At 42.2% G+C, this 13,034-nt stretch overlaps 1 protein-coding gene across 4 annotated transcripts in view; it reads right to left on the bottom strand.

The window, feature by feature from the left end:
- The window catches only part of FOXP1 (forkhead box P1), a 371,654-nt gene that overhangs the window by 69,034 nt on the left and 289,586 nt on the right, over positions 1–13,034 (bottom strand). For 3 of the 4 annotated variants that reach the window (XM_066557818.1, XM_066557819.1, XM_066557820.1), the window contains 2 exons: positions 2,284–2,421; positions 1,107–1,196 (listed from right to left, as the gene is read on the bottom strand). In XM_066557818.1, the coding sequence (XP_066413915.1) occupies positions 1,107–1,196; positions 2,284–2,421 (228 nt within the window). The remainder of the gene's footprint in view (positions 1–1,106; positions 1,197–2,283; positions 2,422–13,034) is intronic. The other variant, XM_066557822.1, reaches the window with a different exon arrangement.

Below are 13,034 nucleotides of genomic sequence, written 5' to 3'. Positions count from 1 at the left end.
GCTGAGAGCATTCTGCACAGTGATATCTCACAATTACATGCCTTCCCTCCCTGTGCCATTTCCATTTTAATTACTGTTAGTCCTTTAGATTTACATTTTAGACACTTTTTAATCTGTTCCCTTTTTATTATAGTGGCGCCCGTAAGCGCGCTATGGTTAAGGTTGTGTCAGCGTTTCCATTATAAACCCCCCTGTTTTCAGGGGTTTATAACTCAGCTGGAAAAATTCACTCTGGGTTGAAACTTGGCACAGGTGGCATGATTTGCCGAAATTTCAAGGGGAACGGGGAGCAGAAATTGCTGCATGCTTTGAGCAACACCCCTTGTCAGGTGACACAAGCGCAGCCGCTGTCACCGGACATCACCCAGTGTCTCGCGGCAAGAGGCAGCTTTCTAGGATCTACCTAAGCCAGCACTGATGTCAGATTAAACAGGAAAGTCTCAGACTCCTCCACACTTACCAGGTGGGCTCAGCACCTTAAAGTAAATGTAATGCAGGAAAATTAAATCTAAGCACACCAAAACCAATGAAGCTTTGGATGTGACAGGTATTTTGGAAGGAAAGCGTATCTAAAGGACAGGCAGAACTTGCCCTGGCCTGTCCCCTCCAGTTATGGACCACGGCAGCATCAGAGCAAGGTCTCCTGCCACCTCTTCTCCGTGTCACCACTGATGGCGCTCCAATGTGAGGAATGTGCAACCAGAACCTCCCTGACTGGAAAGTGCAAACCCAAACTCAACACCTCTCGGCATTCTGCCTTGTTTAGAGAGGACAGCAGCGATCTGGGCCTGCTGCCTTGCCCCCTCCCCTCTCCACCATGACTAACTCCCCAAAGCACTCTCCCAAGATACAAGTCTAGATGCCTGCTCCAGGACTCATACCAAACAGCAAGGCCTGGTCCTCTGCTATAAAATATGTGGCAGCGAGCAAATGGAAAGCACAGGAAAACACAGGCGAAAACAGGACAATAATTCTAAATCTGAAAGCTGAGGCCCGATAGAGTCAGTTCAGTTGTGCAATCATTTATAAGATGAATGACAGTTTAATAGCCACTAGACAGTCCCCAGGGATCTGTGGTTTGAAAGTAAAATGGGTATTGTCTGTACCTCTTTAGGCTGTTTTCCAGCATGTTGTTGCTGTAAAAGTTGAAGCTGCAACTGTTCCTGTTGTTTCTTATAAAACTCTTGAAGCTGCTGCTACAAAGAAAAGGAAAGATGGTAAGTAACAAAGTGGAGAGCCAATTCAGTGTCCCTTTTGGTGTAACACACAAACTGTGATTTGAAAAATAGCATCCTTTTATCTGTAATGGTCTGACCTTTAGTTTGAAACTCAACAATAAATTCAGTGCACACTGACTATTCTTGGCATTATCGTTTGAAAAGTAATCTCCAAAATGAACTGATGAAAAACATACCATTTTCTACACAAACTAATTAAAATAAGGCAAGGAATGACCTTTGATTGTAACAACAAAGCCAAAATGCCCTTGCTGAGAGAGCCTGGCGGATCTCTGTTGTGAAACACACATGCTTTCTAAATGATAGGGTTTGACTGTATTAAGTGTTGTTCAATACATGCATAGACATCCTGGGAAATACTCTCCTCCTCCCGTTCCCCAGATGTGCTGTGCGCAGGCAGCGCTCCGGCTGCGGGCAGGATGGAGCCTGGGAGCCAGGAGGAGCAGGCAGGGCCGGGCTGGGGGGATGCTGACACCCACCCGGGCTCCCTGAGACCCCGCTGTGCCAAACCCTGTGATAACAGAGCCTCGGGGCTTGTAGGTGGCCAGCTTCCAGCTGAGAAAGGACCACGAGCTGCAAGAAGCACTGACACACAGCCCAGCATATGTTGGCTGAAATCAAACAGGCTTGCAAACCTCTCCACTTCTGTTTCCACAGCCCTTTACGGTTCCAGATGGAAATAACGAGGTCTAAATTGGGAAGTATGGCCCTTCTACCTTGTTTATTCCAATTAGTCAGGGCACACCAAGCCTTCTGAGGGATGCAGGCAAAAGCAACAGGGACATCTGCCGAAGTCCTGACACTTAAGTATGCATCTGTATTATTTAGCTGATCTTGGAAACACTCCTAGCACTGCTCTCTGGATTTGTTTCCAGTAGCTATTTCTAGAATTAAAAACAAAAGAGCAGTCGTTGCAGCTCACAGCATGGCTGCTCCAAGGTTCAGACCTGAGATGTGGGCAGCTTCTTTCCCCAAGAGTGTTCCAGGAGGTGAAGCCTCCAGCATCCATAGGGGCCACCTGAGCAGCTGTTAAGGAAACAATTACCTGTTGAAGCATGAGTGCCTGCTGCTGTTGGAGCAGGACTTGGAGTTGCTGGGGAGTTAGCACTTGTTGCTGGAGGATCTGCTGCATTTGCTGGGGAGTGATCACTTGAGGTGTCATCATAGCCACTGACACTGGAACCTGAAGGCCAAGAGGAGACAAAGAGGGTCAGAGCACATCCCCACAGCTCCTCCAGCATCCCCATGCCAGGGGAGCCCAATTCTGGCATCAAGGGGGCTGAAGGTGAGAGTCCTCACAGCCCACCCTGGCCAGCACACAGGTTCTGACCACATCTTCCCGGTGACTAAATTCCCCTTTTGCAAAACACTATTGGATGGAAATTCCTTAAAACAAGTAATATGGTAAAGATTTATTTATTTTTACAAGAAATCATCATCTGGGTCCTTTCCCTCCCAGAAAGCCCTTGCCTCCTGTAGAGAAATCCAACAGCCAAATATCCCACGCTGATGGGATCTAGACCCTATTACAACAGGTTTTTCAGAAAATTGAAGGAAGGCTCAGTGATGTGAATATAACAGCACTAGACTCCTATGCAATTTTTACAGAAAGGCCCTACCACGATGTCTTTACCATTCCATATTCACCCAGCATACAGATGTCTTCAATTCTTTCATATTATGTGAGATACCATTAAAAGCCGCTTTCCATGACATTTCAGTGACAAACAGCTACAGTGATGAACTTGATAGCATTTCATATTTGCAACTGTTAACACGTTTCTGCACGGGCATCTTTGCAAGGAACCTGTACACTGTATCTGAAAGGATGATGTCTTGTTCAGATAAAACACTGACATTAAAATGACAGGCTGTCTTGGCCAAGGTTACACAAATTGTATTCAAGCGGATACCTAATGACAATGCTATGAATTCTGCAAGCTTTCTAGAATGTAATTTAGCTATTCAAAATAATCACTGCACTTGTGTTTAATTTGTAGACTACATGAGAACCATTTTGTCAGTCCCAGTAACGCAAGAAGACTATTTCCCTAGAAACCCACCCCTCTACCCTCCACTCCAAAAAAGGAAAAGAGGGGAAAAAAACAATAGAGGAAAAGACAAAACCCATGTGAGTTTTAACAGTAATATTGAAGCACCTTACTTTTCTATAGTTTTAAATCAAACACATGACAGCACAAAACTAAAAGCAGTAAAGGATATACTTTGCTAAAAAGGATCTCCTGTCATCTCATGTATTACAATAAAAGCTAATAATATGTTTAGCACTTTTTCCGTGCACCACTTTTAAAAAAAATCAGCAGACAATAGCTGATCAGAAGATAAAGGAGTTAAAAAAAAAAAAAACAAACCTCCAGTGTAGTGGTAAGCAAGAGAGAAATGCAATATTAATTTTATGTAACATAATGTCTTAATATGCAGTTTATCTTGACTTTTTCACATGATTTGTCCTGTCATTTGCATAGCAAGCTCTCATTCCTAATTTCACAGTCATTATGCACTGATGTCCTGATTTCTCAGCATCACTAATCTTGATGAACTAAAAATGGTTCCTGAAGGTCAGACGCATGTACAGCGCACATCTCCCCGTGTTGTTGTGTACATGTCGTGTGCCAGGGCCCAGACACTGCCTCCAAAACATTTGCCTGAGCAGAGCCCAGCATCATCCCATGACATCCCATTAATGCCAACATGGCGAGGTCCTCTGAGCACTCCCCGTGGCACAGCATGTTCCCACATCACTGATGGGGTGGGCAAAAGGAGATTTAATTATGGGACAAACACCTGAAACACCAAAACCAGTGGCCATTCTCTCATGGTGCCGTGTCCCTGTACCTATGGGAAAGCCACCACCCTGCCACGCAGGACCAGCTCTGAGGACACTGAGTCATCAGGATGGGTAATCCCATTAATTCAGAATATCTTAATCCACAGTCTTTTACAAACTTTTCTGGGAGTAGAGAATTATTTAATTAAATCCTGCCATCACTATCTTCACCCCAAAGCGTGACTCACCTTCATTATTCTCATCCCCAGAGAAGTTTACTTTACCCTGGGGTTTGTACTACCTCTTATTGAAGCTGGACCAAGCAAACAGAAGAGGAAGCATGCTTAAGTATGTTTTCTGTGCCCTTCTTGGAAGATAGACAAGACAAATACTCTTCAGTCAGATTTATGACGACAAGCAGGGATGCAGACAGGAATAGGGTGGGGTGCTGTAAACCCTACACATCGGTGATTAATCCAAAGGGCTGCATTCTGCCGTCAGCTGGGCAGGGACAACTCCCATTCACTTCCATGGCCTCTCTGCACGTTTATCTTGGGACAGATCTGGCGATTAGGCCCTATCTTTGAAAACTGGCCATGTACCTTCCAGTAACAAATCTCTTTGCTGCACACTCCTTGCTAGAACAGAAGCACTTAAGCAGAAAGAAAAAAAATAATGCATGTATGTACTGCACACAGTCACAGAGTACAAGTACACGGAGTACGAGTTTGCGTTGGTCCGTTTGACTTCATTTTACCATCTGAAACCACATTTTCACACCACACCTGCGCTTCTAAAGAAGGTGCTGCCTTCCATTTATAAACACAGCTAACAGCCACATTTAGCCACGGCCTGTACTTTAGTTTATCACAAAAGCAACTTACGGAAACCTTGCACAAACAAATCTAAATGAACCAGAAACTATTGTGTTAAAAATTACAACACACATCCCGGATGAGTGTGGGCGCACACATACAGTCTGAGGGACTTTAAATAGTTAAGAATGATGGCCTATATATCCACTCTCTTAACTCCCAACGTCCAACTTTTCCATGTAGCTAGTCCCTGGTAATACTAGGAATCAAAGGGCATGCAGCACCAGCAATAGGCTATTATAGCCCACACTTTATTACCCATTACTACCGAGGTCATTAGCGGTAAGAGTGATTGTACCGGTCTTAACCTATTGATCATTGTAACTACTATCATTTAATCCCGTGTTGAATGTCTGGAAAGCTGCTAAAGGCACACAAGAGAGAGTGCTTTAGTGATGAGAAATATAGCCAAAGCTTGGAAATTACACTTTGATTCATAAAATCTAGCCAGTGGTTTAAATCAATAGTATTTAAAACAGTCATGTAAGTTCTTAACTACAGCTCTCTAATATTTATGGGTCCCTTTCTGAGTGTACTCAGTCAAAACTAAACTTTATTTTAGATACTGTGCAATATACTTTACATTATGTTAGATAAAAAATATTTATTTCTGATATTTTGTCTGATAGTAAGTGAAACCTAAACCGAGAGCTATAAATTAATTTTAGATTTCTATCTCTCAGATGTCAACTTAAATGTGTTGCCAAAAAAAATTACAAACCAACTTTAAAAATGACTTAACTGTTTAAGTACATGAAAATGAGCATGTTTTATGAGTTAACAATGAATCACAGAAGGCAGCCTATGAAGAACTAAAATAATTCTGTCTTACTGCCTTCAGGGAGTTGAAGTTCAAATTAAACTACTGGCAGATATATTTAAAGAATGCTAAGTTAGCATGCAGAGAAGAAATCAATCTTTTATTTTTTTCTTTCAAGTTGTTTATTTCTGTTTTGCACTTGAAACATGATTGTTGTTATTGATATGATTAATGAACTACTTTTGGTATTGTTGACTGATAACAATAGGGTGTGGTAGATACCCAGCTGCATGTAAACCTGGCAGCAAAGGTAAAAATACAGCTGCAATTTGGCTTTGGGAGCTGTGCTAGTATGGACCTGCTGACATGCTAATACCATCAACGGCAAAAAATGTCTTTAATACTCACAATTGTCTTCGTTCACTGTTTCTGTTTCTCCCAGGGTTTTGCCTCTGCTCCTCGGCATCCCCCAAAGCCCTCCCAGCCCCACAGTGCCCTCTGAGATCCTCCCATTTCAAGCCCTAAAAACGCCCTATTTTGGCAAGACTGACCAAGGGAAACTTCTACAAACTAGGGCCAAGCTCCCCTTTAACTTCCCCACGAAATTACAGCAGGGATGCATTTGTCACTCCTCCACACAACCCAGACAAGGGTCACGGGGATGAAAATGATTTAGTCCTATTTAATCATCTCCATTCCCTCATTTTTGGTGATATTAATATAATTAAATACTAGCTAAATAATTTCAAGTAGTTTAATCTTGTATGAAGTAAAAAAAAAAAAAAAGGAAAAAAGAAGAATGCCATTTTCACACCCCGTGCCTCCGATGCTGGATACGGCTGTAGTCCTGTTAACTGTCAGCAGGCATGCATGGAAGATGGGGAGGATTTCCTTAATTCATAAAGAATAACTCTGCCAGAAAATCCTTTTCTCCTGCAATCTATGTTCGAACTTGATTTCAGTCAGCCCTCATACCAGGCACCTTGGATTTCCAAACAGCAATTCTTCGGTTAAAGATTTTGTGATAAAAGTTAAACGGAGCAAAACAGCTGAGCACAGAAAAGAACAAGTCGCTGAGGAACAGTTAAAAATACTGAACTACAGTTAAAAATAGCTACGGCCAGACAAAACCAAACAATGAACTTGAGCTGTCCTATTAGCAAGATATTAAATGCAATATATTAAAAATACAAAAAAGAAATTCAGGCAAAACAATGCAAAACAGGAGAAGATAAAGCACTGACACCCTGGCAAGCAGAGAGGCACGATGCCACCAGCCAAAGCAGAGCCCAGCAAAGTAAGAAGTGCTGAAGGCAGGCAGGACCTGCTTCCATCCTGAGACTAAAACGCTTCTGACACAGTATTTCATCCTCCAAAACCCCACACCAAACGCCACTGTCGGAATTATTCACGCAGGAACTGCAGTGCTGGTTCATTATGCGAAATGGAATCTCACTTTTAGACTTAGTTCTTTTGCCATAATACAGCACAGCACATTAAGAAAGGTAATGTTTATTATATTAATGTAAAATCAGCTAAGTAGTCTGTCATTAGCATAACTGTGCTCTCTGTAACAATACAACTCCCTATTGTAAGAGGGAAAAAAACCTCCTTAAAATTAAATTAGCATTTTATTATTATAATTTTGTTTATCGTATTTTATCAGGAGTGAAGATCTCCTTCTGACCCACAGAAAGCAAAACGATGGGCTATGCTGACATTCCCTGGCATGTCAGGATGTCTGCCGTCTCCTGCATTCTCTTCTAGCTGAGGAAAAAAAGGAATATTTTCGTATTTGTTTACAGAATGAAACATCTGATCTTATCTTCCACTTCTCATGCATACCAGGTTTCTCACTAAGTGCCAGGATAATTGTTTCTGCTATAATAAATACCCATTTAATTTGCATAAAAATATAAAGTTTACATAAATTAAATCCTTTCTACATCTAACATTTGTCAAATAGAAACTAAACCAGAACATACACACACACATCCAAATACCCCTTTAAAAAGATGAGTGAGATTTTAAGCTTGAGATTACCATAATAATTTTTCACATTTTAAAAAGTTACCATTTTTGTTTCCATCTCTAGCATGAAGGGAAAAATTATATAACCTGCTGTACATGGTTTGAAACAGTGGTGATTTTATAATGATTCACTTTAAAACTAAAAAAAGAAAAAAAGGAAAAAAAAACCCTGCATTTTTTTTCCAGAGTTTAGGAAGGGAAATGTTAGATCAACATATTCTGCCAAAAAAGCCTCAAATAAACCAAAAGCAATCCTGCTTAGAAACATCCAAAATACCCCTAAAGCCCTTGAAAACCCTTTGAAACCCTCTCTCCCAAACACCCTTAATATACTGAGAATGATCATGGTGTCAGTCTCCTTACATTTGTGTATTAATTCATACATACATTATGGAGAGCTTAATTAAATAATAAAAGACCATGATTGAACCAGCAACATTTAATATGCCCAGAATTTCATGTGAGTGAAAGGGAAGTGTTATACAGAGGAGATTTTTCTTTTTCTTTTTTCTTAGGGCAGATTTATAGAACTGCAACTCCCAACAGATTTCTAGGAAGGATGAGCCCCCTCTACATCCCTAGTTATTTTTTCCTGCAAGAATCAAATCCATAGCTGCCTGCTCTTCAAACCCAGGGCATTTGAGATGACGTACAGTGTCGTGGCCAGTTGAAAAAAAAAATTAGTGATTCTTGGAAAAAAAAAAATCCACCTGGTTAAATCATGCTGTTTATTTCCCACACAAACCAGAGCTCTGCTTAAACACTCGGGTTGGCTTTGCCACTCTGGTTCCAAGTGACGCCTTGGTAACAGTTGTAAACTTTATTTGCTTAAAAATGTGCAGGTTTTCACACCTATGGCAGACACCTACAGCTGAACATCACAGCTAAGCACAACGGTGCAAATTAGATTCTAATGAGAAAACATCAGTTGCTTCTTTGACAATTTTGCCATTCACTGATTTACTTCTAATGAAGACGCACTCCAACCAGCCAGCTCGCCGTGTTAAAGGTCAAAGCACGTTCAAAAAAATGCCTCACAAAATCAAGGCAAATGGGAAACCCGCAAAGAAACCTTCTCATAAAGTGGTGTGGCAATTAGAGTAATTGTGCAAAAAGCCGTCTTCGGTAAAAAGTAAAAGAAATTAAGCTGCCACTACTGTAACAGGTTAGATGAAAATCAAAATTTAATGTATTCTCCCTTGTGTCATCTTGTTTTGTCAAGACATCAAATAGAATTGGAAAGTACAAAATAACAAGCCCTTGAGAAATCACAGAAGCCGACCTTTTTGATGTTGTTGGTTTACCTTGTTCTCAGTTATTTGAACAATGATGTTTCAGATTTAAGGGCAAGATAAAGCTTAAAAATTAAAACCCGTTGTCAGTTTGGGGAGGAGGGGTTGTTGTCCCTCCCAAATAACAGAGCATCTTACCTAATCAATGAAGGCAAATCCGTCCGAAACTAGTGCACAGAACAATTAGCAATTCCACTAATTTGTTCAATATTCAGTCTGGGTTCTATAACATTCATTCAACTTCAATACAGACTACAGATCCTCCTGCTAGCGCAGGAAACCGCACTGGAAAGGTTAAAAAGAAAAAAAAAAAATAGAAGAAAAAAAGGCTGCTGGGGCAGAGATATTTGCCAGTGCTGCTTCTCTCCCAATCTCTACACAGCCACTTCAATCTGCAGATGAGTATATGGTGGATTTTTTTCCCTTTCCTTTTAAGTGGAAAGCGAAGCTGAACAAGTAAGCACCTTATAAAAACAAAACAGGACAGAACATTTTAACTGAACTACAGCAAAGTAGTTTCCAGTAATGCAGTTCTGCTTTCAATAAAACAAACAAACTGCTTAAAACCAGCCAAGCCTTTCACCAAACAATAACAAATTTAGCTTATGGTGTCAGGACTTTCCCACAATCTAGTTCTGCAGGTGTTGATAAAACTACCCCTGCTACCACTTTTCCATAGCAAAGAGGGGAGAAAAACAACACCAGTAAGTTATCCTGCTACTGAGAAACCTCTATAGAAAGTAAATCCAAGTGCTGTGTCCTCCCAGCTCACGTTTGTCTACAGCAGCTCTAAAAGACTACGAAATACAGCGCAGAAAAGCACAGGAGCTTTTGAAACTCCTTAAACTTCTGAATGTAAAAAACCTTCTCCCCTTACCTTTCTTCAGCTGCTGGAGCATGTAATCACAGACACAGAAACCAAGGCATTTTGTACTGAAATAATAATTTCAGGATTTTAAAAACAACTTCATCCTCAAGCAACAAGGGTGCTTGAGCACTGTCAGGTTAAAACGGTGCATAAGAAATCGCTCTGACTGCCCTACCTCGCTTTCAACGCCTAAAAATCCATTTCATCCTTCTCCACACAACTGTTGCAACCCTTTTCTTCCTTGCACACAACTAAAACCAACTCCCCTCGTGCAGACATCAGAGCCCACCGTCCATCAGTACAATCATCCATCTGTGACCCCTCTACCGTGGAGTCTGATCATTGTTCACACCCCAGCACCAATTTCAGCGTGGGGTTAAGAGCTACACTTCTAAAACGTGTGCAGGGCTCACTCAGCCCCAGAAGAACGTGAGGCACCCACACCTTCCTCTGAGCACTGAGGTCCCTGCAAGAACAGCGCAGGGATTTTATTTCTTCCCTGTCAATCCCATTGTATTTATGACTTCTCTTTAGTTCAGCTGAGTGACTGGTCAGAGCATGTCTCAGAGCTTTTTTGTTTCTTTTAAAGCAAAAATAACAGTGCTTAGAAAAGGGAGGGCACAATGGCACAGCACAGTAAATTGAATGTTAAACAAGACTCAGAAAAAAAAACAAACCAACTGTAGCAAACAAAAAAAATTTCAAAGCAGCCCTTCCTATCATAAGCTTTCTGATGATTTATGGTTTACCAACTCAGCAAGGTTACGCAACACTGCATGCCTTTAGATGCATTATTTGAGTCAGTTGAGATTTAATTAAGATCACAGCCTCCAAAATCCCTGTCAAATGAAAATTCACAGAAGACAATACACTATATATCCTCATGCAGATAGTCTCCATTCCATGCTCTGGAATAACATAAGTTAATCCTCGTTTCTATGGTGGCAGACAAAAGTTCACTAATTTTGTTTTCTTTTGACACTTGTGTTGTTTTCTGTTTTATGTCATGAGATCATTCCCTTTTGAGAGGGGAGGGGAGCTGATATAGGGGGAGAGGAGGGAGAGCAATATGTCTGAATATGGCAGCAGATGTATTTTGACATTCTCACAGCTCTGCTGTGATGTCATCAAGTTTTCATATAATTAACCCCTGCCAGTAAGAGCATCCTTTTATGACATCTGTCCATTGGGAAGAGAAGGAAGGAGTCAGGGAAAAAACCACAAAAAGTCTTGCTCTCACACTAAAACCAAAATCAAACAATATTAAATTAAGGCTACAAAACAGCGTTTACATCTTCCTTCTGTATCAGTGACTGGCTTTCCCCAATTCATTATCTGCCCCAAGTACCTCCTCACCTCCGAGGTGCTCTGAAACCACAAGCCACGGACGCCCAGCTCATTCCCAGCGCCTTCTCCTCCTGTCGGTCCTGGTGCAGGGAAACCCCTTCACTGTATAATCCAGTTCCTCTATTTGCTAAGCATGAGCACATTAAATAAAACAATATTTCTTACAGAGAACTTGCTAGAACTTTACCTCATTCCACTGTATTCCTATTTGCATTATCTTAATATCTGCTTGCTTATCTCATGGTTTAGAAATGACAGGTGCTAGCGGTCTTTTGTTTGACAGGCCACTACACAAATAACTGTCTTGCCTGAAAGGGCTAATGCACTACTAATGAACAATAAATCAACTTTGATTATAAAGTGTCAGACCAATCAGTTTGCAGTTCAGCTCTATCACAGTCTAGGCCAAGGCAGCTACTCTGTTCAGGCAGGACTCGGGTTTCATCTCTGCAGCCTTATCAATGAAATTTTTTGAACGTAGCCACAGGAGATCACTGAAAGCCCTCTGACAGCAGATTTTCCGCTGGCTGCGAGGAGAGGACAGAGCCTGCTTTTAGAGACTTCCTAGGCTGCTACTACAATAAATATACAATCAACAAAAGCCATTTCTTTACCAGACAGAAGCACACTCTAATGACATACGCACATGTGCACATGTGCTGTAGCCGTGACTTTTAGAAGCAAACAGAAATGCCTTTCAACTTGGTGTAAAAGATGTGCGAGATGCCTGAAAGCTCTGCACATTAAACACACTTAGGAGGGGTTCTATCTGGTAAAAAATAATTTAGCAGGCAGGGTGCTTACAGCTCCGGGGGGAGAGGAGGGTAAAGAGCCTCCTCGCCTACTACAGCTACTGCACATGCACAAGGCATTCCAGGATTGGGCCCGGGAGCATCAGGCATGAGAATCAGCTACGATCAGAGTAAAAGAAAAGATTTTTAACTTTTAAGTTTATTTATAAAAACGCAAACTAGCATACGCAAGTCACTTTTTATTAGAAATAAACTTCAGCGATTTATTGTAGTTCACAACTCAACACTCACTGCTAGAATAAATCCAACCGTTTGGTTTTCATAAACAGATCTTGGTCACCCTGAATGATTCACACTTCCTGCCACCAAACTTGTTTTTATTTAAAAATATGAAATGGTAACGTGTCGAACGCCGGCACACGCACAGACAGGACAGTGTCGCGTTACCGAGGGGCTTTTCCCTGCCACCAGCACAAGGACAAGTCACAACTCTCACCGCCTTCGGAAACAAGCTGGCCTTGAAGGAGTTAATTGCAGAGAGGAAGAGTGTATATGCACTTTGCTCTAAACTTACCACCCACTTCCTAAGGGTTCCCTCCTCCCCGCCACCACCACCCTCGAAATTTCAGCTCACTCGCACTGCAACGCTGACACCGAGCCCGGCTGCGCCGAGATCCCGTTACATCCATTTCGCCGGGGTTCACAGCACCAGTCAATGTCAAAAACAAAGCTCACTCACTTAATTTCCCCCTGGTAAATTGACTAGCGAATCCATTCAGCGATCCCGGTTCCTGACATTTAAACCTGACACTGTGTTTTATCCGGCTCCGTGCACTTTCCCTCTTTCCTCGCTCTTCTTCCCAACTCCAGCGCTGCGGCACAGCCCGCCCGACTACGCGCACCCGCGACTGTCACGACAGGCGCCAGGCGACACGCTCCGCTCATCACTTCTAAAAAACCCCGGCGAGTAGCGGGGCGCACACGCCGTCCCTCCCTACCTCCCTCCCTCCTCCTCCTCCTCCCGCGGAGGAGCCGGGACCGCGCGGCTCCTCCAGGCCGCCGCGGCTCTTTCCGCCACTTTGC

The sequence above is a fragment of the Molothrus aeneus genome, chromosome 12 (genome assembly GCF_037042795.1).
Source record: "Molothrus aeneus isolate 106 chromosome 12, BPBGC_Maene_1.0, whole genome shotgun sequence".
NCBI lineage: Eukaryota > Metazoa > Chordata > Aves > Passeriformes > Icteridae > Molothrus > Molothrus aeneus.
This window is presented reverse-complemented; position numbering and strand designations above follow the sequence as displayed.